This window comes from Electrona antarctica (assembly GCF_951216825.1).
Source record: "Electrona antarctica genome assembly, chromosome: 7".
NCBI classification, from domain to species: Eukaryota; Metazoa; Chordata; class Actinopteri; order Myctophiformes; family Myctophidae; genus Electrona; species Electrona antarctica.
In genome coordinates, this window is record NC_136812.1 from 57,387,434 (window position 1) to 57,414,338 (window position 26,905).

General features: G+C 42.2%; 2 protein-coding genes across 6 annotated transcripts in view; one reads left to right on the plus strand and one right to left on the minus strand.

Moving 5' to 3' along the window:
- Window positions 1-9,465, minus strand: part of tmem259 (transmembrane protein 259) — a 38,717-nt gene extending 29,252 nt beyond the window's left edge. Inside the window, exons 1-3 of one of the 3 annotated variants that reach the window (XM_079505121.1) lie at window positions 9,302-9,465; window positions 8,841-8,961; window positions 1,677-1,790 (exon numbers count right to left, since the gene is read on the minus strand). The gene's annotated coding sequence lies outside the window, so the exon portion shown is untranslated. Of the gene's footprint in view, window positions 1-1,391; window positions 1,426-1,676; window positions 1,791-8,840 lie in introns of those variants that run through there. The other 2 variants (XM_079505120.1, XM_079505122.1) reach the window with 2 other exon arrangements.
- Window positions 9,466-13,634: 4,169 nt separating this feature from the next.
- med16 (mediator complex subunit 16) overlaps window positions 13,635-26,905 on the plus strand; it is a 52,564-nt gene continuing 39,293 nt past the window's right edge. The window contains exons 1-5 of one of the 3 annotated variants that reach the window (XM_079506572.1): window positions 13,635-13,734; window positions 17,409-17,578; window positions 20,177-20,284; window positions 20,957-21,126; window positions 23,124-23,193. In XM_079506572.1, coding sequence (XP_079362698.1) covers window positions 17,440-17,578; window positions 20,177-20,284; window positions 20,957-21,126; window positions 23,124-23,193 — 487 coding nt within the window. In that variant the 5' untranslated portion in view covers window positions 13,635-13,734; window positions 17,409-17,439. Of the gene's footprint in view, window positions 13,735-17,391; window positions 17,579-20,176; window positions 20,285-20,956; window positions 21,127-23,123; window positions 23,194-26,905 lie in introns of all 3 variants that reach the window. The other 2 variants (XM_079506571.1, XM_079506573.1) reach the window with 2 other exon arrangements.

Genomic DNA, 26,905 nt, shown 5'->3' on the forward strand with positions numbered 1-26,905 from the left:
ATTTTTCAAAAAATAGCAGATCTACAAGCTCGTATCGCGCTATGAGCTTGTAGATCTGCTATTTTTCAATACCTAATGTATAACATAATGCTTAAAACAAAAGGGCTTCCCGACCATAGGTCACATTTACTATGAAAACCTGCATCACCCGTCCGTCCGTCCGTCCGTCCGTCCGTCGGTTAGTTAGTTAGTCACCCACGCCTCGTCTCCATATATGGTCACGCCTCGTGACATCACGTCTCCATATGGTCATGCCTCATGACATCACGTGACCTCATGGAGACCCTGAGATCTCCATATCTGCATCATATATGGAGCCCGGCCAGCCACTCTACATCTGACCTCAAACCTGAAACCCTTAGTTCTCCCTCTCCATATATGGAGCTGACCTGTTCTGACATTCCATATGTTGATCTGACCTCATCAAACCCTGTACACTCAAGAAAGACATGCTCCATATATGGCCAGTACACAATTCAGCTGCTGCCAATCAGCAGCAGCTTCTAGCAGCTTCTAGCAGCAGCTTCTAGCTTCTAGCTGCTGCTTCTAGCTTCTAGCTGCTGCTGATTGGCCAGGCCGTTTTGTGGCCGGGCATCAAGTCTGCCTGAGAGTTCCCAGATGGGAGCAGGAGGGGGGAACCCAGTGTACTCTCTGCTGCCCCATCTGGCGGAGTCAGGTTAGATCTGACCCCCATCATGCCAAAGTGCCAGGGCTCGTCCAGCAGTCTGCCGTCACCCAGGCGGATGCGTGAGGCCGTCACCCAGGCGGATGCGTGAGGCCGTCACCCAGGCGGATGCGTGAGGCCGTCACCCAGGCGGATGCGTGAGGTCGCTTCTCGCCCTCAAGGCGTCTTACTGGCACTGTATCAGCTTATGAATGAATTAACCCATTTTGGGGCGGGAACCCCTTTTGGTGTATTAAGCATTACGTTATGCTTTAGCTGTTGAAAAATAGCAGATCTACAAGCTCATAGCGTGGCACTGTCTGTCTATTTCTATGTATGTGATGTATTACCTTGTGTTGTTCTTGCTTACTGTAAATCACTCTGGATTAAGAGCTTCTGATAAATGCCTACATTGTAAATTGTAAATCTGCTCATTATATTGTGACGATTACAACTATTTGTGGTTAGACGATAATGTAATAATGGTGACACCAGGTATTTTTTTTATCATCTGGAGTTTTTGATGTCTCATTGTTTTTGTTCAAAGTCCTTCAGATGCTGTGCCTTTAGATTCCAACCATGATTATATAATGTGATGTGTTGCACTAGGCCTATTTTATTTTTATTTCTATGATTTTTGTGTTTTGTTTTTATGATCCATCCGGACCTGTGCAGGTTGATTATGTTTTATGTTCTGTCAGGACCTAGTTGTAGTTCTATCTCAGACCTGTGTTGATGTATTGTGGTAGTTGTAGTTTTATCTCAGACCTGTGTTGGTGAAATTGTGGTAGTTGTAGTTTTATCTCAGACCTGTGTTGGTGAAATTGTGGTAGTTGTAGTTTTATCTCAGACCTGTGTTGGTGAAATTGTGGTAGTTGTAGTTTTATCTCAGACCTGTGTTGGTGAAATTGTGGTAGTTGTAATTTTATCTCAGAGGACTACAGTCAGACCTGTGTTGGTGTGCTGTGGTAGTTGTAGTTTTTTTTTTAATCTCGGAGGACTACAGTCAGACCTGTGTTGGTGACTGTGCTGTGGTAGTTGTAGTTTTATCTCAGAGGACTACAGTCAGGCGCTCCTCGCTGACAGACAGCTGGGGGCGGGGCTCTTCGCTCGACTCCACCCAGATCTGGTAGAAAAAAGGGAAACAGAGACAAACGTTCAGAATACATAGCAACAAGGTTATGGTCAGCATATAGCAGATCTACAAGCTCACAAGGTTATGGTCAGCATATAGCAGATCTACAAGCTCACAGCATTATGGTCAGCATATAGCAGATCTACAAGCTCACAGCCTTATGGTCAGCATATAGCAGATCTACAAGCTCACAACATTGTGATCGGCTATTTTGACAATTGACAATTTTGTCAACATATAAAAACTAGACTAAATGTTAGGAAGGGACTAGTGGACAAGAGATCAAGTATTTTACACTTGGTTGCATGCTGAAAATAGCACATCTACAAGAACACTTGTAGATCTCGGCATGTAGATCTCGGCATCAAGGCCCGCCAAAATACATTTTAGTCGACAAAAACAACTGTAGATTTTTCCGAATAGCCAGAGTATTGCAGTGATAAAAAAAGCCTGCATCCTTAAGACTCACTCAATTGAGAAAGGACACAATCATGTCACCCTCCGGCCCCGGGATGCAATACTGTACTCAGTACTGTACTCTAAGGCCCAGGCCACACCACTCTGGATCTTTTGCAAAACGGATATTTTCGTCCTCCGTTTTAGAAAAAATCCCTGGCCATACGACAGAGATATCTATGTCCACACCCAAACGCAGAAACGCATTGAACACTGGATAAAATCACTGCAGTAGCAGGTTTCAATTGTAGGCTATATTATATTTGATTTTATATTTACACTTATGAGGTGCCAATCATATTTTTAATGAAGGAATAAGTACCGCATTTTAAAAGCCACCTAAATTGTGAGTGGAAGTATATGTTTCTTTCATTGTCTGTCAGCATGTCACACTATGTGCGTAAATCTCCAGATCCCGACTCTCGACTTTTCTCTCCATATAATTAAAAAATGTTACACCTTTACCATTGCTCTGGCGACCTGGCAAGTCCTGCACAGAAATTAATAGCAGAGTCAGACCTATAGAAGTGTCCACAACCAGTTGTGAGCTTGTAGAGTGGCTATATTTTAGGCTAATACAAGTTCACGCGCACATTGTCAGCATGTAGGCACAGTGACATGCAGTCAATGGTGCGCCCTAAACATGAGAGAGATGTGCCATAATGCGCACGCACGATGCGATCCCATTCACACACCTCTCTGCACCCTCTCTCTCTCTCTCTGCACCCTCTCTCTCTCTCTCTCTCCTCGCATGACCATGATGCAAAATAGCCTACAGCACGATATAGTTTCACATGTGGCTATGCACACACCACGCATAGACTTGTTGGTGTAGGCTACTGCGCAATGGCATTTGGCCTGGGTCCTTATTGGTAGGTTAATATCCACAGTTTATCTGTAGCGGTCCGCTTCGCACTCGGCACCAATACAAATGAAACTATTTGAATAAAGGTTGTACACATCAGTGAAATTAACCTCTGGGAAAATCCCTAATTGAGAGTGTAGACCTAGCAAGCGCACCACAGCTCATATAGGCTGCTGACTTGTACACCCAATGAAAATATAAACTTCACGGAATATATACCACTTCGAATTATAACAATCGGTTGAAGATTATCTGAATATAGCACGAGTCAAATCTCAACCTCTTTGCGCAACGGGCCATTGCGCTGAGGACTGGGCTGGCAGTGTTTTTTTTACCTATACTTGTGAGGACCTCTGCTTGACAAGCTGCATGTGGGCGGTGGCGGTGACATCATCGTTTCTCAAAAACTCCGTTTCGCATGACTACACCGCTCCACTGATCCGGATATTTTCGAAAATCTTCACTTATTTATCCGTTTCAAAAAACCTCCGTTTGAGTGGCCGAAAACGCCGTTTGCGTGTGGCTGAAAGGCCCAAACGCACAGAGAAATGTGCGTTTTGCAAAAGATCCAGAGTGGTGTGGCCGAGGCCTCACATGGTTGAGGTAGGACTCGTAAAATGTCCCTGGGTCCTAATCTAAAAGACCACCCCTGGGTCCCCATTAGATTGAAAACCTATTAACCACACTGCCATTGTATAAAATAGGACTTAATGTAACCCATTTAGACCTGAGGACGATTCTACAAATGCCTTTTAAATCCTGACAGTTTTCTGAAAACCCTATGTTTCTATGTCAGTCGTTCTCAAACATTTTCATGTCAAGGACCCCCAAAAATATATATAATTGGTCGCCGACCCCCATCTGAAAATATGTTGTTCCAGCCCCTTTCTGTTTAGAATGTATGGGCTGTCAATCAGATAGGACCTTTCTGTGTGGATGTATGGGCTGTCAATCAGATAGGACCTTTCTGTGTGGATGTATGGGCTGTCAATCAGATAGGACCTTTCTGTGTGGATGTATGGGCTGTCAATCAGATAGGACCTTTCTGTGTGGATGTATGGGCTGTCAATCAGATAGGACCTTTCTGTGTGGATGTATGGGCTGTCAATCAGATAGGACCTTTCTGTGTGGATGTATGGGCTGTCAATCAGATAGGACCTTTCTGTGTGGATGTATAGGCTGTCAATCAGATAGGACTTTTCTGTTTAGAATGTATGGGCTGTCAATCAGATAGGACCTTTCTGTGTGGATGTATGGGCTGTCAATCAGATAGGACCTTTCTGTGTGGATGTATAGGCTGTCAATCAGATAGGACTTTTCTCTTTAGAATGTATGGGCTGTCAATCAGATAGGACTTTTCTGTGTGGATGTATGGGCTGTCAATCAGATAGGACCTTTCTGTGTGGATGTATGGGCTGTCAATCAGATAGGACCTTTCTGTGTGGATGTATGGGCTGTCAATCAGATAGGACCTTTCTGTGTGGATGTATGGGCTGTCAATCAGATAGGACCTTTCTGTGTGGATGTATGGGCTGTCAATCAGATAGGACCTTTCTGTGTGGATGTATGGGCTGTCAATCCGATAGGACTTTTCTGTGTGGATGTATGGGCTGTCAATCAGATAGGACTTTTCTGTGTGGATGTATGGGCTGTCAATCAGATAGGACTTTTCTGTGTGGATGTATGGGATGTGAATGGTTGGTGTTGCAACTCTAGATTCAACATGCAGTGTTCTACTTCTAGATCACAGCCAGGTGAACCAATAACCTAGCATCACACTGATGCAAATAGCCTGCATACATCGATTTTTTTTTTTTTAAATCAGTTTTCTGAAATACCTGTGGTATATCAGTGGTGCTCAATATTTCATGTCAAGGACCCCCAGAATTATCTGTATTTGACCGCGGACACCCATCTGAAAATATGTTGTTCCAGGGAGGGACCCCCCCCCCTCCCCGGAAGCAACGATTTGAGAGAAAAACATTTGCTCTGAAAGAATATATTCTCAAAGATTTGCGACACATTTTCACGATTTTTCAAAGAAATAGCAGATCTACAAGCTTGCTATTTTTCAATAGCTAAAGCAGAACAGAATGCTTAAAACCGCAAAATGGGTTAAAGGACCACTTCACCACTTTTCAACCTATCTTCATATAATAGGTCCTCACTAATAATCATGATAAAATGGCCCGAATTTATTCTACTCAGTCTGTGTCTCATAGGAGAGTTTAGAAAGCGTCCTCCAGTGACATCATCATTAGGCAGATTTTTTTCTAAACAAGATTTTTTTTACAAAAATGTTTAGATTTTCATTATCGTGAGAACGATGGCTTCTATTTTCGCATTGCAACTTTCCAGGACTAGAAAGCCTGCAGTTTCTAGCTTGTATTCCCCATCGATGATGTCACTGGAGGACGGTTTCTGAACTGCCCACAGCCCTCCTATGAGACACAGACCGAGTAGGAAAGAATTGCACCATTTTTTCATGATCATTAGTGAGGACCTATTATATGAAGATAGGTTGAAAAGTGGTGAAGTGGTCCTTTAAGACTCACAAAATTGAGAAAGGAGTCCGGACGCAATCATGTTGTCACCCTCTGGGGATCCTGTGATGCAATACTGTACTCAGTACTGTACTGTACTCATCACATCAGTTTAACCCATTCAGGGCGGGAACCCCTTTTGGTGTTTTAAGCATTATGTTATGCTTTAGCAATTTAAAAATAGCAGCTCACAGTGCCGCGCTGTGAGCTTGTAGAACTGCTATTTTTGAATAAGTGTGAAAATATGGTGCAAATCTTGAATATATATTCTTTCAGAGCAAACGTTCTCAACTCAAATCTTTGCTTCTGGGGGGTCCCTCCCTGGAACAACATATTTTCAGATGGGGGTCGGCGGCCAAATACAGATAATTCTGGGGGTCGTTGACATGAAATAGTTTGAGAACCACTTTCTGAAAACTGTCATGTGATTTTGAAGACATTTGTAGAATCTAAAGGCTCATTCATAGTCTGGATTTTCGGTGGTGAGGTAACCACAGCTCCGGTGGTGAGGTGACCACCGGAGCTGAAATAACGTTGAGCGGTGGTGAGTAAAAACAGAGAGAAGGGCTGGGGCGGTTAAACAATATACTGTCAAAAATAATAATCATATTCTGTAGTGTACATTGAGACTATAATGATAGGATGCCAGGTCAACAGAACCTCAGTCATCTGTCCAAATAACCTCCAATCTAGATAACATTTACAATGCATTAACTTTAGTTACAAGTTAACTTGTAGATTACAGTACAGAACTACAGTCCTGTCCTGTACTTCAGAAATTCAAAAATAGCAGATCAAAATCTATACTTTTTGTTTAACCCATTAAGACCAGGAACGCATCTGTGTCACCATTAGCTTTTAACCACTTAAAACAATTATTTTAAACTTTAGCTGTTGGAAAAACAGCAGATCGACAAGCTCATAGACAGTGCAGCACTCTCTGTGCCACGCTATGAGCTTGTAGATCTGCAATTTTTTCAAAAAATTGTGTATGTAACGCCCGGGATTCGAACTCGGGCCTCCCACGTGAAAGTCCAACATCTTTAACCACTAGACCAGGGGTTCTCAACCCGTGGGTCGCGACCCCTCGGGGGGGTCGCCAAATTATTTTAGGGGGTCCCCAAATTATTTTAAAGTTATTTTCACGATTTTTCTAAAATAGCAGACCTACAAGCTCGTAGCTCGCCACCGAGTGTAGATCTGCTATTTTTCAATAGCTAAATTATAACATAATGCTTAATACACCAAAAGGGGTTCCCGCCCAAAATGGGTTAAGGTTATTGTAGCAGTCAATTTATATTGGGGGTCGGGAGGGGGCGGGGCGGGGGTCCCGAGACATTGCCAAAGCATTTCCGGGGGTCCCCGGCCAAAAACGTTGAGAACCCCTGCACTAGACCAAAGGGATATCCCTCTGGACCGGGGGAGATATTAGACTGTTGAGGCCATCAGGCAGAGGCTCAGTCTGAGCCACTCTGCTACACGTGCAAATCTTTGAATATACAGTATATAGGTCCCTGGAACAACATATTTTCAGATGGGAGTTTGCGGCCAAACACACAGATAATGCTGGGGGTCATTGACATGAAAAGGTTTGAGGACATACAGAGTATATAAAGGATAGAGACCGAACTGGAGCACTAGCCCCGCCCCCAAGCTATTCATTTCGATGAAGTTGCTCAGTGGCGTTTTGAAGCACCCGGAAGACTGCCGGAAGTACCTCCTCCGGACCTCAAATTTTAGGTCCGGGGTGACGTAGGGAGTGATGGTCCTACGTGTCCGTGCACGGGTCCGCCTGCAGTCCTTCCTCTTACCACTAGGGCCCAGAGCTTCAACGTTGGAGCGCCTCACTGGCCCCTTGTTTGAGGACCACTGCAGGGGTCCTCAAAGGAGGTCTCAGAGGCCTTAAGCCCGCTGGGCAAGTATAGGTCATGTTCTACTTGTCTAAAGGTCATGCCCACTTGCACGAAAAGCCAAGTCAAATTAATGTTAAATCAAATCAATAACTGCAGAGTGGTGACAGTCACTTTGAAAGTCTGAACGAGGGCAACTGCTACTTGTTAAACGGTGTCATTGTTTGTTCTCTTCACGAATAGCTAATATTTAATGAAGACGGTCGCTTCCCCGCACTTGCCCGTCGGGCAAACCTGAAAACAAACTCCACTGTCTCGCCCCATCGTTAATTTAGCTTGGCAGTCGTTTATGGTGCGTTCACAAACGCGGGCAGACGCAATGACGCCAGAGTTGATTTGGAGCGGCTACATGCATCTTTGCATCTTTCTCGCTGGCTTCCATTGACAATGAACGGTAGACTGCATCGTTGCGTCTGCCCATGTGAACGCACCATTAGTGTCAAGCTCAACCCCTGCACTGACATAGAAACATGTCATGATTTAGATTAAGACATTTGTAGATTTGTAGAATCTGATCCTCAGGTCCTAACCCGTTTAGACCCGAGGCCGATTCTACAAAGAATTGGCTTCTGAATCCTAACAGTTTTCAGAAAAACCTGTTTCTGTGTCAGTGGTTCGCAACCTTTTTCATGTCAAGGACCCCCAAAATTATATGTATTTGGCCGCAGACCCACATCTGAAAATGTTGTTCCAGGGACGCCCTCCAGAAGCAAAGATTTGAGTTAAAAACGTTCGCTCTGAAAGAATATATATTCAAAGATGTGCGCCATAGTTTCACGATTTAAAAAAATAGCAGATCTACAAGCTCGTAGCACGGCACACGGTGCAGCGCTATGAGCTATTGGGGCAGCGGTGGCCGAACGGTTTGCGGAGCGGTCTTGATAACGGAAGGTTGCCAGTTCGAATCCCCGGACCGGCACGTTAAAATTACCACCGCTGAAGTGCCCTTGAGCAAGGCATTGAACCCCTACCATGAAATGTTCTATGAGCAGGGTGTGGCTGTAAACAAGCATCTCGAGCTTAGTCCACTTCCCTGGGTAAACAAAGAACTTTGCGTTGCTTTGCTAGCTTGTAGATCTGCGATTTTTCAATAGCTAAAGGTATAACATAATGCTTAAATTACTTTGTAGATTACTATACAGTCCTTAGGATATTCAAAAAAAGCAGATCTACAAAATTAAGATAAACGTGAAAACAAATTCAACGTGAAAACAGACCAGCAACATTTTATTTCTACTCAGTTGTACCTTTAGGTAAAAGTACTCACATCGCTGCAGCTGGTAGGAAAACACATCTGTGTGTGTGTGTCGCTTCCTTCCAGATGTTGACGATGATGATGATGATGTCAGTGTGACGAAGAGGACGAAGGCTTCTCCGACAGCACCGAGCTGTCCATCACACACACACACACACACCCCCTGAGAGCTTGTAGATCTGATTATGATGATGTTTTATAGATCTGGCACTGTGCTCCCCACAAACACACACACACACCGGGCTAGTAATATATGCTGCTAATCAACAGCTAATGAAGCCGTTATAGACATTCTTATTGTTTATAGTATACATACATACATACACATATATATTTAGATACGTATACATATATAGCTAACGTAGCTAGCTAGCTAGCTAGCCTACCGCCCGACACACACACTAAACACATACACACACACACTAAACATACACACTAAACACACACACACTTAAAACACACACACGGCTAACGTTAGCTTCGCGACGCTAGCTGTCCGTCCATAGTACTGTCCGCTCGCGCGTCGTTCTCATTGGGTTATTATATCGTTTGGTATTGACTCAATGTCGGTCTAAAAGTGTCCGTGTAGTTGTAGTTTGAGGAGGGATGCTAACGGTTTAGCAGCTAGCTGCTGGTGTTGATAACATTCTGTAGTTCTCTAGGAAGCCAACGACGACACCGACAAGAGGAAACTTCCGTTCCGGTCCGCGCGAGAGGAGAGTCCGCTATAGCGCCCTCTACAGGACTACACCATAGAGGGACTATACACTACATCAGTGGTTCCCAAACTTTTTCGATCCAGGGTCCAGGTCCAGGGACCCCCAAATTGACACTAATTAACCCCGCGGACCCCCATTTGAAAATAATATGCCAGGGACCCCCATAAGAGAGGAGTTTTATGGCTCTAGCAGTGATTCTCAACCCATTTGATTTCAAGGACCACCAGTTTGACATGCATTATTCTGCGGACCCCCCATTTAACAGCATTTATTCTCTGGGACCCCCAATTTATATTGTAAAATCAATGTTAATTTAACTCTGAGAGTGTACAAAATGGAACCACCGTTAGCAGGGTCCATTTATTGGTACCATTTGTACACTCAGAGTTACAGACCCTGCAGGTTTAGCTGGGGACCCCCTGGAACTCCCTCAATGACCCCTGGGGGTCCCCGGACCCCACTTTGGGAACCACTGCCATACTACACACACTATTCAATTCTATTCAAAGGAGCTTTATTGGCATTTATAGAAAACATACGTTTACATTGCCAAAGAAGTGTCAAAATACAATAAAAAGCTGTTGAAAATGGGGACAATATGCAGTTGTAGGGGTACGTACAGCATTGTGTAATAGTAGGCTATTGATTGATTGATTGATTGATTGATTGATTGATTGATTGATTGATTGATTGATTTCAAATGAAAGCACAAGTCAATACAAAAACTGTTACTGTGGACGACACACTGATAAAGCATTACACTTGTTTACAACAGGGTCCACCATGTTCAATTCATCAGTACATTTAGAGACGTACAGATATATACATATATATAAAAAACATGGATACAGTAAGGGGAAAAGGGGGTGGGGACTTTACGGGGGCTTTGAAGGTTTTGAAGGAATCAAGGGATTCACATAATGGCTGTTGGTAGGGCGTTCCACATTTTAGTGGCATAGGAGCGAAATTACCTTAGTCCCTTGTTTGTGCCAAATCTGGGTTGCACATGGTTTGTTGAACTCCCGCTCGTGTTGTGGATGTGTCCTTCTTTGACACTAAGGAAGTATTTAGACACATGGGTATCTTGGTGGTGTAGGGAATCGTAAGGGCCAGGCCCATTACAAGATGCTGTACTCTGTCGTCAACCCTACGCCATTCCAGCCTGTCAAAATGGGCAGGGGTGAGGTGGGTTCAGGGAGTAAGGCCAAGTAGTATAGCCTTGGTGAGGGGTGCGTCAAGACGACCGGATTAAGGTTGGTGAGGGGTGCGTTAAGGGTTGGGAGAGGATTAAGGTTAGGTTTAGGTGTGCTGCCCCGTGGGAGGTTAGGGTTAGGGTGAGGGTTTGAGATAGGTTGTCGTTAACGGACCAATGGTATGCACCCCTGGAGCCTTGTATTAAGGGCCTTTGAGATGCTGTGGTACCTAGAGGTGCATGCATAGTCGAAACAACCTTGTACGAGGGCTCCTGTTAGGGTCTTCAAGGTGTTTTGTTGACCTATAGAGGGTATGCGCATGCTTAAAGTGAATGGCACATCGAGTGGCAAATCGAGTGGCAAAGGAACATGCAAAGTGAGTTTAACATTGTTTAATGTTGTTTAATGCAATCAGATAGGACTTTTCTGTTTGGATGTAGGGGCTGTCAAGGCCAGAAAGTAGTGTTTTGCCACTCAGTAGGCATTCCTGCATAACTTCCTGGTTTGATGATGATGTCACGCGCATACTCTCTATAGGAGATCCTGTAGGAATCTTGTTCTTTGGTTGACTTTTTTGATTACGTTAGTGGCCATTTTATCACCGGAAAGATTAGCCTCCAGGATGGAACCTAGGTAGGCTAGGTATAGTTTCATCTTTTTGTGTGACACCCATGTTAACCATCTGCCTTGCTGTTGTTGTATACAGTTGGAGGAGGGGGTGCAGCATTGTGTAAACATAAAGTATACAGTTGGAGGGGGTACAGCATTGTCAAAAAGTCATTCATGTTTTTATTTCATCTCGCTTAGACTACTGCAATTCACTATACTCAGGGCTCAGCAAAAAAGTTATCTCCCGTCTTCAACTTGTACAAAACTCTGCAGCTAGAATACTAACAAGGTCTCGGAGGCGGGACCACATTACACCAATCCTGGCTGCTCTCCACTGGCTTTTAGAGTTGATTTCAAAATTGTATTGATTACTTTTAAAGCCCTGCGAGGCCTGGCTCCCAGCTATATCTCGGATATGCTGAAATCATACAGGCCACCCTTAGATCATCAGGTCTGGCTCTCCTGGAAGTTCCCTCGACTCGCCTGGTCACTATGGGCAACCAGGCTTTTTCTGCCCGGGCACCCAGACTCTGGAATGACCTACCTCTGGCTTTAAGGCTATAGCTAACTCAGTGTCAACTTTCAAATCACTTTTGAAAACATATTTGTACACTAAAAGCCTTTCCTTCGATTTATCATGTTGCTCATTTTTTTTGGTTCTATTATTGTCTTATACGGTCTATTTTATACGGTCTATTTAATTTGATTGTTGTTGGTTATCCATTGACACTGTAAAGCACTTTGTAAACATTGTTTTCGAAAAGCACTTGCCACTTTATAAATAAAGTGTATTATTATTATTATCATCATCATCATCATCATCATCATCATCATCATCATCATCATCATCATTATTATTATTATTATTATTATTATTATTATTATTATTAGTATTATTATTAGTATTATTATTATTGTACAGAGCTAGGCCTATGTCACATTGTGTCGTTATACACATGTTATACATAGGGTATAAAGGCAAAGTTTTTTTAAACAAATAGCAGCATTTTCCCTCAAAACTATTGAAATAGTAGGCCTATACAATACAATACAAATAGTATACTGTTTTTTATTTATTTTTATCTAGAAGTGTATATGAAAATAGTGGAGTGTAATGCAGCTTTACCAGTGTGTCGTCCACAGTTTCTTGTATTGACTTGTGCTTTATTTTGAAATGTAGGCCTACCCATTCGGCATACTGTTAATAAATACTTGAATCAATCAATCAAAAACAAAAAGAAAGGAAAGAAAAGACAAAAATGAAATTTAAATGTGTGTAAAGGTAGCAGCTCTTTCTGTTTACATGTGCACTATAAGGTCTACTAAGTTGATACAGGCGATGATGCAGACCCTAGTGAAAATAACAGATCTATCTACCAGCTCACGTGTGTTTCGCGCCGTGCTGTGAACTTGCAGATCTGCCATTTTCATTAAACAATTTACAATTAATAATTTAGGCATTTAGCAGACGCTCTTAATCCAGAGCGATTTACATTAAGCAAGAACAAAAAGCATGGCAATACATCACACATAAAAAGTAGGCCTATAGTTATCATGAAACATGCGTAAGCTAAGAACGTAACAGTGGAATATCTATATAATGAAACTATATATAAACTATATATACTGTAACTATACTATGCTATACATATAAAGTGGTGTGACTACATATAATGCAATTCTAGTGCTGTCTACTGTTGTATCAAATGCTATCTAAGTCTACAAAAGTGCTATAGGGGTAGGGTATAGGGCCATGCAACTATACTTCTTAAACATTTCTTTTCTAACTCATGGAATTTCTTGGATTCCTCTTTTATTTCTTCCTTAAATTACTGAAAAAAAGGTGTTTTCAATTCATGGAAGAAATAATAATAATGCTTTTTTTTTGTTTTTTGTTTTTTAAAATGTTTTTTTTAAAATGTTTTGAAATAATAATCAAGAAAAACTAAAGGGACCCATAAAAAATGTGTCCGCGACCCACAAATTGGTCCTGACTCACTGTTTGGGAAACTTTGGCACGCGCACGCACGCACGCACGCACGCACGCATGACGCACACACACACACACACACACACACACACACACACACACACACACACACACACACACGCACGCACACACACACACACACACACACACACACACACACACACACACACACACACACACACACACACACACACACACTTGACACTTTATATTATTGATAAAACATGAATACATTAGTAACCACGATCTATTTAATATTTTCCCACCACTAGGCACTACAGGCATTGTGGTAGACAGCTATATGTGTCCGTCGGAGGGGTCCTAGTGGGGTCCTAGTCGCACTGACTGCAGCATTGTTGTTGTTTTTAGCTGCATGTTTTCGTGTTTTATGAACGGTAGGAACATTAACAACTATAATAACATGTTCAATTACAGTTATATATGTTTATTAACGAATGTTTTCGTGTTGAATGAACGGCAGGAACATTAACAACTCTAATAACATGTTCAATTACAGTTATATATGTTTATTAATGAATGTTTTCGTGTTGAATGAACGGCAGGAACATTATTACAACTATAACATGTTTAATTTAATTAATTATGCTTATTCTTTATATTTATTGAATGTTTTCGTGTTGAATGAACGGCAGGAACATTATTACAACTATAACATGTTTAATTACATTTATTTATGCTTATTCTGTATATTTAATGCACGTTTTCGTGTAGCCCGTCTCCGGACCCCCCGGGTTGAGCTCCTTTGGACCCCCCTACGTGGTAGGGGTACAAATTGATTGATTGATTGAAGAATTTATTAACAGTTTGCAGAATTACAGTACATTTCAAGCACAAACTCAATACAAAGGCTGTTAACTGTGAGTGGACGACCCAATTAAGCATTACACTTGTTTACAACAGGGTCCACCATGTTCAATTCATCAAAACATTTAGAGACGTACAAATAGACACTTCTATATAGACAAAGAACAGAACAGGAATTCATCATAATCATCATTAATCGGATCATTATTCCAGCTAAATGTCATATACATAAATCCATATTTAGTCATGAAGTCATGGGGCATGTTCCATTCAGAGAGGTGAGAGAGAAGAGGCTTCATTTCATTTCACTTCATTTCAAAGAGGGGTGGATAAAATAAGTTACCACTTACTGCCCCATTTCTGAAATAATAGCAATAGTGTATCTACATACAAGCTTGCGACCTGTTGTGAACTTGCAGATCCATTATACAGGTATTAAGCAACATGTTATGGCGGGGTGAACATGTTCACCTATAATTCCATGATGCCCAAACTAGGGGCACTATTTAAAAAGAAACATGCCAGGGGGCGCGGTGCCGCAGTCGGTAGTGCTGTCGCCTCACAGCTAAAAGATGATGGGTTCGATTCCCGCTGGGGATGCTGTGAGCACTGTGTTCTTTCCTCCGCGTCATCAGGCCTTTCTGTGTGGAGTTTGCATGTTCTCCCCGTGTCCCCTAGGGTAGGTACCCTCACAAAAATGCATGCAGCAAATCCTGGTCTCTAAACTGCCTCCCCTGGCCAGCCGGGGCGCCTGATGGGAGGGGAAAGGAACTGGTCGGAATAACGTGTTCCTTCCACGCGCTATGTCCAACTTGGGAAACTCCCCCCTGTCAGGTGAAAAGAAGCAGCTTGGACTCCTCATGCATAGAAGGAAGCATGAGGTCAGTCCGTTGCTCTCCCCAGGTTGGCAGAGGAAGTGTAGCCTGGCTAATAAGCCAGACCGAATCAGCCGTTGAGGAAGTGTAGCGCCCAGGATTACATTAGACAATTGACACTGGGTGAAAAATTGCAAAATCATGGGATAAAAAAATTGAAAATGTAAAAAGAAACGTACCAAGAAATTACTGGCATTTTTCTATGTTATATTTAATTTAATAAAACAAATAAGTAACTGATCTACAAGCTTACGACGCGTCACAAAGTGATGCGTTGTCACAGCCATTTCAGCTATTTTAGCTACAGTATTTCTTGTAGATCAGCTATTTCTGCTATTTTCTTTCAACATTGCGTAAGGCTGCAACGATTAATTGATTCATCATAATCGAATCCATTATTCAATTAGTTGTCAACTAATTTAGTAATCGATTCATTGAATCGGCAACTAATCGCTGGAGGTTTTTTTTTGCAATGAATCATGGGTGTTTTTCCACTTGGAACCTAGTGTTAAATCAAATGTAACTAAAATAAAGAGGAGTGAGCCATCTCTCTTCCCTTACAATCTGATGACTGTTCAGTGATGTAAATAGGTTTTCAATGTAATGAGTCCCGGGAAGCAGGGATGGTCTTTTAGAATTTAGATGATTCCCAGGGACATTTTATGAGTCCCACTTCAACCACGTTAGTAGTCATATTTTGCCATTTTTTACAAATTTCAGCATTTAACTCTCATTTCATTTTATATGGTTAACTTATAATGTGGTTATATTCATGTAGAAAACAGAAGAAGAAATTATTATTATAACTAAAGCTAGCAAAATAAACTAGAATAAAAAACAGTACAGTAGTACACTAGTGCATCCCTCCCGTGGATGCAGAGGTCGTTGTTTTATTGCGTCCCTTAACTCTAAACTGCCTTTTGGGATGCAAAATGCACCCTATTTTAATCTCTGACTGTTGCACATGCACAGTAGCGACTGACACATAATAATGCAGAATCATATCTCAAATCTGAGGCCATTTTACCCTCAACATCTTAAAGAAAAGGAATACCTGCATGCGTATTTGTAAGATGGAGTTGCTATTGTACATTACCATCAAAGCCAATACAACTATGTCTGTACCTCAAGAACAAAACCTATGGCTTGAATATTTATTTTTAAATGACCTATTTGAGTTTAAAAGAGTACTGTTCCCTTTTAGACTGACACATGTGTAGCTATTCTTTATTTAGTTGTATGCAGTCAGAATGAATACAAGACAACTCACCCCGGTGCTTGCCCGTTTTTCCTCCCGGAATGTTCCCCAGTGAGGGGGATAACTTTGTAATATGCTATTGGCTGTTTGTATTCTTTTTGGACAAATATAAAAAGATACTCCTGTGGAAAGGCTATATTATTTTACTTATATTGACCCTATAAACAATTTAGTATTATTTAGTATATGTAAGATTTTTCCCACTCAAATGGTACCTCGTCAGATAATCCCCACATAGCCTACAACAACTTCTGTGAACAGACTTCACTGTAGTAGCTTTTCATAAATTATATTTGTACTTAGGCTGTCTGCTGCCGTGAAAGTTTATAGTTAGATAAATTCAAAGTCCAGCCGTCTGCTGTCCAGCCTCTCCCACCCCTCACTGGGGAAAATTCCGGGAGGAAAACAGAAAAGGGGTGAGTTGTCTTGTTACCGTCAGAATTAGAGTAAAGGTACCATGGGTGGCTTTAATCAGCAGCTTAAAAAAAGTATTTTTGAATGAATTACAGATATTCATCTTTGATGTCTTTTTTGTTAGTTGAAACATGTCTAAAATAACCTAAAATATATTTTTAAGGTGATAGCTAAATAAGTGCCATAATCCGATTCATCGTTTAAATAATCGGCCGATGAATCGATTATGAAAATAATCGTTAGTTTCACAGCCCTTTGTGATTATACGATTATGGAATCATTGTGCGTGTGCGTGTGTGTGTGTGTGTGTGTGTGTGTGTGTCTGTCTGTCGGTCTGTCGGTCTGTCGGTCTGTCTGTCTGTCTGTCTGTATAGGTGCTGCCACACTATCTAAAGAGCCGCGCACGTCTTAAGCTGTGCGCAGCTTATTTTCCGAGTTTTTAGACAGCTGGTGGATGGAAAAGAAGCTCCACCTCCGCGGACGACTTGCGCAACGGCCAGATTCCCGGAAACGCTCTCCTCCGCGCAAGTAGTCCGTGGAGGTGGAGCTTAATTTCCATCCACCTGCTGTCTAAAAACTCGGAAAATAAGCTGCGCACAGCTTAAGACGTGCGTGGCTGTCGACCGCTTTGCGCTTAGTTGTTGAAACAGTGTCTGTCTGTCTGTCTGTTTCTAACACAGTGTTGTGATTGGTCCAGACATTCCAACGGTGGTTTCTGATTGGTCCAGATGGAGGTGACCTATGTGTGTGAGTGGGAGAAGAGACCAAAGAACAACCACTGTCCGTCCATTCCTCTGGTGTGTTCCTGGAGCTGTAGGAACCTGGTGGCTTTCACCACAGACCTCAAAGCTGATGACGAGGACAAAGGTATTGTTATTAGTATTAGACCATTCAGGGCGGAAACCCCTTTCGGTGTTTTAAGCAGTATGTTATACTTTAGCTGTTGATGGCGCTGATGGCTCGGTGGTGCTCATAGCGCGCCACGCTACGAGCTTGTAGGTCTGCTATTTTTGAAAAATCGTGAAAATGTAGTGCAAATCTTTGAATATATATTCTTTCAGACGTTATTCTTTCAACGTTTTTTAACTCAAATCTTTGCTTCTGGGTGAGTCCCCTGGAACAACATATTTTCAGACGGGGGTCTGCGGCCAAATACATATATTTTTTGGGGTCCATGACATGAAATATTGAGAACCACTTTATATAGAAACAGATATTTCAGAAAACTGTGAGGATTTAGGAGACATTTCTTAAATTTCGACGTCAGGTCTAAATGGGTTAGTATTATAACTGGAGCTGTAGGATGACGAAGATATAGGATATAGTTATTATTATTATTATTATTATTATTATTATTATTATTACGCAAACTGCGATCGGCTGGGTATGTATTATGTATGTTGGGGTATGTAAGACCGTAGCCCAACCAGGGACCAGCATCTCTGGCAACGTCATTATGTCGTCATTACAATATATCATAATATATCCGTTTTTTTGTTGGAAGCGGTGATGCCAGTGGTGAGCGCACCTCATGGCGTGCTCTGCACGAGTAGGCCACATGTATGGCCTACTTGTGTGCCAGTTGGCACCGAGTCGAGACAGCGTGCATTTCTAGTTCTAAACGTCTATAGAGCGTCGCAGTCCCGCCCCCTTTCATGACGACGAGCGCCACCGGAAGACGATTTCCAATTAATTTCTCGACGTTTCAGAAAGTATTTATTTAACCCATTCAGGCCTGACGTCGAAATTTAAAAAAATGTCTTCTAAATCCTGACAGTTTTCAGAAATACCTATGTTTCTATATCAGTGGTGCTCAATATTTTATGTCAAGGACCCCAAAAATGATATGTAATTGGCCACCGTTGTTCCAGGGACCCCCCAGAAGCAAAGATTGAGTTAAAACGTTCTCTGTGAAAGAATATATATAAAGATTTGCGCAATATTTTCAAGATTTTTCAAAAATAGCAGACCTACAAGCTCATAGCGCGGCACCGAGTGCCGCGCTATGAGCTTGTAGATCTGCTATTTTTCAATAGCTAAAGTATAACATAATGCTTCAAACACCAAAAAGGATTCCCGCCCAAAATGGGTTAAAGATCTGTAAGCCTCGGACAAAGCCAACTCGGATCGTGACAACTCATGACAACAAACGCAATATTTTGGGCAGAACAAATAATTACAAAGAAGAAAAACAACAAAAAACGTGTTGTACCCTGCTCTTTTTTTTATTCTTTCTAATTATTTGTTCGTCCCAAAACAATGTGTTTGTTGTCATGAGTTGTCACCATCCGAGTTGGCTTTGTCCCGAGGCTTACAGATCTTTAAATAAATTCTTTCTGAAACGTCTATGGGAAAAATGCGTGGGAAATTCTCTTCCGGGCCTGTCGTCGTCATGAGAGAGAGGGGCTGCGACGGTCTATACCTATTACTATTAGGCATGTAACGATTCACTCAACTCACGATACGATTCGTATCACGATATGAGGTTCCCGATACGATTTTTCACGATATTTTAAACAAAAAATATTTTCCAGAAAGATTGGGGTGCATACTTAGTTTAGACTAGTCATTGGTTAGACATGGGTTAAGGTTAGGTTTAGGTGTGCTGCCCCGACCGTTTTTTTAAATTTTATATAATTTATCTCCCCCTCGTGCTTTTTTCACATTTTTTTATTTAACTACATTGCAAAAGAAGTAGCATTACTTTTGACAACATAATTGCCTTCCTTAAATGTTTTTTGTTTTGTGGCTTTCGCCTTTATTTTATATTTTTTATGGAGGGACAGACCGTAGGCTGACAGGAAATGGGGAGAGAGATGGGGGGAAGACATGTAGTAAAGGCCGTCGGGATCGGGAGTCGAACCGATCCAGTCCGGCACACTGCCAGACTGGATTACCAGCCAAGGTGCCTGGACCATTGAGCCATGGCCCAGGCCATAATTGCCTTCCTTGATGAGCATCAATGACCATCATCACCTGGGCACAGTCACAGACACACACAGCTCCCCTCTACAGTCACAGACACACACAGCTCCCCTCTACAGTCACAGACACACACAGCTCTCCTCTACAGTCACAGACACACACAGCTCCCCTCTACAGTGCTCTACTACTGAAAGTGATTCTCATTTCTCTCCAAAAGCACTTGAATATGATGGAATATGACTAAAGCTCACATTTCACACCACACACCATAATTCACTAGCCCCCCTTTATTTCAATACATCGATTCATATCGTCTGGATTAATATCGATATATATTGATATACGATATATCGTTACATGCCTAATTACTATACCTATTTACTGTATGTAGGAACCTGGTGGCTTTTACTAGTGATCTGAAGGCTGATGACGAGCAGCCTTCAATTACAATCCCTGCCATCATGATTCATGTTTTTGCCCCGTCGGTGCTCAACACCCATTGGTGATGGTTGCTCTTCTCTCTTCTCCGATTGGCTGCAGAGGTGAGTCACATGATCCACATCATCGACACGGAGCACCCCTGGGACGTGTACTCCATCAACTCTGGCCATGCTGAGGTCATTTCCTGCCTGGAGTGGGACCCGTCAGGTACGCTTCCATGCCCTGAACCTCTTGTACGCGGCTGCCGGCTTGTAGTGCTGCCAGAATTGGCCAAAAATGATATTCGAATATTCCTTTTAAAACACCACATGTATTCAAATTAATTTCAAATGATTTCGAATGTCGAATGTATATGATTTTAATATGAATATGATATGAATATTGCAGCCTAATATGCTGTAAAACTTTCTCTTTCTTTATCTATATGGTCAGGTCCAGTATGGGCCGCGATCAAATGAATGATTCATAATTATCTTAATAGCCTAATTTTTGTATAATGTTTTAGTTTACGTGGCTCGCCAGAACTCACACAGCAATTGCATTGTTATCTTTTTAATTTGAATCTTAGATCTTAGAATCTTAGACTGTGGCTCAGGAGGTAGAGCAGGTCGTCCAATGATCCGTGGGTCGGCGGTTCGAATCCCGGCTCCTCCTGTCCACATGTCGAAGTGTCCTTGGGCAAGACACTGAACCCCCAAATTGCTCCCGATGTGCTGGTTGGTGCCTTGCATGGCCTTCACCGCAATCGGTGTATGAATGTGTGTGTGTGTGAATGGGTGAATGTAATGCACTATGTAAAGCGCCTTGGATAAAGGCGCTATATAAATGCACCATTTACCATTTATATATTGATGTGGTGGTTGATGTATTGATCTCCAGGCTCCAGGCTGCTGTCGTCCGACGGCGACGGACAGATCAAGTGCTGGATGATGTCGGAACATCTGGTGAACAGCTGGGAGTCCAACCTGGGGAGCTCGGTGGACGGAGACCCCATCATCGCTCTGTCCTGGTTACACAACGGGGTCAAACTGGCCCTGCATGTCGAAATGGTACCTATATGCCTGGGCCTTATAACCTAGTAGTAACCCTTTATAACTCACTAGTTATTACTGTTTGTCCTGGTTACACAACAGGGTTAAACTGGCTCTGCATGTCGAAATGGTACCTATACCTGGGCCTTATAACCTTTAACCCATGTAGACCTGAGGACGATCTAAATAGACAATATTCTGAAAAATCTATGTTTCTGTGGCAGTCATTCTCAAACAATGCCATGTCAAGGACTCGCAAAAATATATGTAATTGACCGCCGACCCCCATCTGAAAATGTGTTTTTCCAGGGGACCCCCCCCCCAGAAGCAAAGATTTGAGTTAAAAACGTTCGCTCTGAAAGAATATATATTCCAAATTTGCGCCACATTTTCACGATTTTTCAAAAATTGTAGACCTACTAGACCTACGAGCTTGTAGCTTGTAGCACAGAGTGCTTGTAGATCTGATATTTTTCAATAGCTAAAGTATAACAGAATGCTTAAAACACCAAAAGGGGTTCCCGCCCAGAATGGGTTATATAACTAGTTATTATAACTAACTAGTTATTACTGTTTGTCCTAACAGGGTTAAACTGGCCCTGCATCAGTGTTGATTTCGTCGACTAAAACTATGACGAAAAATGTTCGTCGACTACCTTTTTTCACTGACTGAAACTAAATGAAAACTAAGCTATGATGACTAAAACTAAGACTAAATGTCTTGACAATTTCGTGAAAACTAGACTAAAATGTTAGGAAGGGACATTTTACACTTGGTTGCATGCTGAAAATAGCTGATCTACAAGCTCACAACGCGTCGCAGCTATTTTCAGCAAGTGTAAAATCAGCCATTACGGCGGCATCAAGGCCCGCCAAAATACATTTTAGTCGACTAAATTCTTATATTTAGTCGACTAAAACTAGACTAATACTAAAACATTCCATGTGACTAAAATGTGACTAAAACTACATGAAAACTATTCAAAAGACTATGACTGAAACTAAAATCAAGATTAGCTGTCAAAAACAACACTGCCCTGCATGTAGAGATGGCGAGTTAGTTAGTGAGTTAGTTACTGTTGTCATGGTTACATAACAGGGTTAAACTGGTCCTCCATGTCGAGTTATTTTTTTCAAGTGGGAACTGGTCAAGAGGCAGAATAAAATGACACATCTTTCTACCAAAAAACAACAATCACTAATAATCATGATAAAATGGCCCGATTCTTTTCCTACTCAGTCTGTGTCTCATAGGAGGGCTGTGGGCAGTTTAGAAACCGTCCTCCAGTGACATCATCATTAGGCAGATTTATTTTTAAACAAGATTTTTTTTTACAAAAATTTAGATTTGAACGATGGCTTCCATTTTCGCATTGCAACTTTTCAGGACTAGAAAGCCTGCAGTTTCTATTAGCCTGTATTGCCCACAGCCCTCCTATGAGACACAGACCGAGTAGAAAACAAATTGCGCCATTTTTTTCATGATTATTAGTGAGGACCTATTATATGAAGATGGGATGAAAAGTGGTCCTTTAAATAATCTGTATTATTTTGAGACCATTCCGATACCGATATGGCTTTTTTATGGCCAATTCTGATTATGCTACCGATTAATCGTGAATCCCTAAAAAAAAACCCCAAAAGGACTAGTTATTTAAATGAACTGTTTATTCTGTGCTCATCCAGCCTGATGAAACAGACTTATAGCATGTCATGTAGACAGCACAATAATTGCATTGTATATAGTCATAGCACATCATAGTACATATGTATAGCATAGTATAGTATATATGTATAGTTAATATGTATAGTGTCATTATATAGATATGTTCTAGTTACGTTCTTAGCTTACGCATGTTTCTTGATAAATGCATTTTATATATGTGATGTATTTCCATACTTTTGTTCCTGCCTAATGTAAATCGCTCTGGATTAAGAGCGTCTGCTAAATGCCTAAATTGTAAATTGTAAATTGTAAATTGTAATGAACTGTTGTTTGTTGTTCATTCATCCAGTCCGGCTCCACCAACTTCGGGGAGAAGTTTTCCAGGGTGAAGTTTGCTCCGTCTCTGACCTTATTTGGAGGTAAGATGGGTTTTGACCGCCTGTTCCCGACCGAAGGTATTTAAAAAAATAAAAATAATCTGGGCCTAACATTATGCTAATTATTCGGGTTGGGCCGGCCCAGTTAGAGCCTTTGAGGTCGCGGTAAAGAAAATAAGATAATTCATGTGGTCCGCGATCCTCCCGCGATAGGAATCCTTATCCGTGAGCTAACTTCCACTTAAAGGGGAAAACCACCCATTTTCAACATTTTACTATGACATTAATATACATTAGAGCTGTTGTGTGGAAATAATAAAAAAGTCTCCCCAGTTTGTATTTCCTAGAACTGTAATTATGAAAGAAATCATTAACATGGTGAAACACATCTTGATGACATCATCAAGATGTGTTTCACCATGTTAATGATTTTTTTTCAGACCTCTAGTTCTAGGAAACACAGAATGGGGGAACTTTTTTTTATTATTTCCACACAACAGCTCTAAGGTACATTAATGACATAGTAAAATGTTGAAAATGAGTGGAATGCCCCTTTAATATGTTTCAGGTAAACCAATGGAGGGCTGGGTAGGGCTGCATTATAAGTATATATATTTAACCCATTTAGACCTGGGGACGATTCTACAAATGTCTTCTAAATCATGTTTCTATATCAGTCGTTCTCACACATTTTCATGTCAAGGACTCCCAAGATTATATCTGTATTTGGCCACCGACCCCCATCTGAAAATATGTTGTTCCAGGGACCTCCCCCCTGAAGCAAAGATTTGAGTTAAAAAACGTTGAACTCTGAAAGAATATATATTCAAAGCTTTGCACTACATTTTCATGATTTTTCAAAAATAGCAGACATACAAGCTCGTAGTGCGGCACTCGGTGCCGCGCTATGAGCTTGCGAATTTGGCCCAAACCAGCCCACCACAACCAGCGCGCAGATAGCAGAAACTCTACCGCCCCGCTCCGTCGAGGCACACACAAACACACAAGCCCTAATACCAGCACTTTTACAGAACAACATAAATGATACAAACCAACAGACAACTAAAACAAACCCTTTGTTGCTCTCACAAGAATGATGCTGGCAAAAGGATTCAAGATAGAAGAGGGTTTATTTGTCACTCACTGATACAGGTACAGTGAAATGATCATGATGGCACTGGCAGAATGGCAGCACGCCAGGACCTTTCCTGGTGGTCTGCCGCCTATAGAGCGTCGCAGTCCCGCCCCCTACCAGGGCCCAGGAAATGATTCTCCGTTCATTTTCCTCATAGACATTTCAAAAAGTATTTATTTAAAGACGTTTACGCCGCGGACAAAGCCAACTCGAGTCGTGACAACTCATGACAACAAACACAATTTTTTGGGCCGAACAAATATTTAGAAAGTAGAAAAATACGGCAGGTTACAACACTTTTTTTGTTGTTTTTCTTCTTTGTAATTATTTGTTTGGTCCAAAATATTGTGTTTGTTGTCATGAGTTGTCACGACTCGAGTTGGCTTTGTCTGCGGCGTAACCGTCTTTAAATAAATACTAATAGAAATGTCTATGGGAAAAATGCATTGGGAATCATTTCCTGGGCCTGGCGTCGTCATGAAAGGGGCGGGCCCCTGGAATATGCCCTGTACGTCCTATGGTCAGTCCAGCCCAACAGTCATTGTTTATATTTCAGGTAAACCCATGGAGGTCTGGGTGGGCGTAACGGTCATTGTTCATATTTCAGGTAAACCCATGGAGGTCTGGGTGGGCGTAACGGTCATTGTTTATATTTCAGGTAAACCCATGGAGGTCTGGGTGGGCGTAACGGTCATTGTTTATATTTCAGGTAAACCCATGGAGGTCTGGGTGGGCGTAACGGTCATTGTTTCTATTTCCAGGTAAACCCATGGAGGTCTGGGTGGGCGTAACGGTCATTGTTTATATTTCAGGTAAACCCATGGAGGTCTGGGTGGGCGTAACGGTCATTGTTCATATTTCAGGTAAACCCATGGAGGTCTGGGTGGGCGTAACGGTCATTGTTCATATTTCAGGTAAACCCATGGAGGTCTGGGTGGGCGTAACGGTCATTGTTTCTATTTCCAGGTAAACCCATGGAGGTCTGGGTGGGCGTAACGGTCATTGTTTATATTTCAGGTAAACCCATGGAGGTCTGGGTGGGCGTAACGGTCATTGTTTATATTTCAGGTAAACCCATGGAGGTCTGGGTGGGCGTAACGGTCATTGTTTATATTTCAGGTAAACCCATGGAGGTCTGGGTGGGCGTAACGGTCATTGTTTATATTTCAGGTAAACCCATGGAGGTCTGGGTGGGCGTAACGGTCATTGTTTATATTTCAGGTAAACCCATGGAGGTCTGGGTGGGCGTAACGGTCATTGTTTCTATTTCCAGGTAAACCCATGGAGGTCTGGGTGGGCGTAACGGTCATTGTTCATATTTCAGGTAAACCCATGGAGGTCTGGGTGGGCGTAACGGTCATTGTTTATATTTCAGGTAAACCCATGGAGGTCTGGGTGGGCGTAACGGTCATTGTTTATATTTCAGGTAAACCCATGGAGGTCTGGGTGGGCGTAACGGTCATTGTTTATATTTCAGGTAAACCCATGGAGGTCTGGGTGGGCGTAACGGTCATTGTTTATATTTCAGGTAAACCCATGGAGGTCTGGGTGGGCGTAACGGTCATTGTTTATATTTCAGGTAAACCCATGGAGGTCTGGGTGGGCGTAACGGTCATTGTTCATATTTCAGGTAAACCCATGGAGGTCTGGGTGGGCGTAACGGTCATTGTTTATATTTCAGGTAAACCCATGGAGGTCTGGGTGGGCGTAACGGTCATTGTTCATATTTCAGGTAAACCCATGGAGGTCTGGGTTGGCGTAACGGTCATTGTTCATATTTCAGGTAAACCCATGGAGGTCTGGGTGGGCGTAACGGTCATTGTTTATATTTCAGGTAAACCCATGGAGGTCTGGGTGGGCGTAACGGTCATTGTTTATATTTCAGGTAAACCCATGGAGGTCTGGGTGGGCGTAACGGTCATTGTTCATATTTCAGGTAAACCCATGGAGGTCTGGGTTGGCGTAACGGTCATTGTTCATATTTCAGGTAAACCCATGGAGGTCTGGGTGGGCGTAACGGTCATTGTTCATATTTCAGGTAAACCCATGGAGGTCTGGGTGGGCGTAACGGTCATTGTTGCTATATTTCCAGGTAAACCCATGGAGGTCTGGGTGGGCGTAACGGTCATTGTTTATATTTCAGGTAAACCCATGGAGGTCTGGGTGGGCGTAATGGTCATTGTTTCTATTTCCAGGTAAACCCATGGAGGTCTGGGTGGGTGTAATGGTCATTGTTTCTATTTCCAGGTAAACCCATGGAGGTCTGGGTGGGCGTAACGGTCATTGTTTATATTTCAGGTAAACCCATGGAGGTCTTGGTGGGCGTAACGGTCATTGTTTATATTTCAGGTAAACCCATGGAGGTCTGGGTGGGCGTAACGGTCATTGTTCATATTTCAGGTAAACCCATGGAGGTCTGGGTGGGCGTAACGGTCATTGTTTATATTTCAGGTAAACCCATGGAGGTCTGGGTGGGCGTAACGGTCATTGTTTATATTTCAGGTAAACCCATGGAGGTCTGGGTGGGCGTAACGGTCATTGTTTATATTTCAGGTAAACCCATGGAGGTCTGGGTGGGCGTAACGGTCATTGTTTATATTTCAGGTAAACCCATGGAGG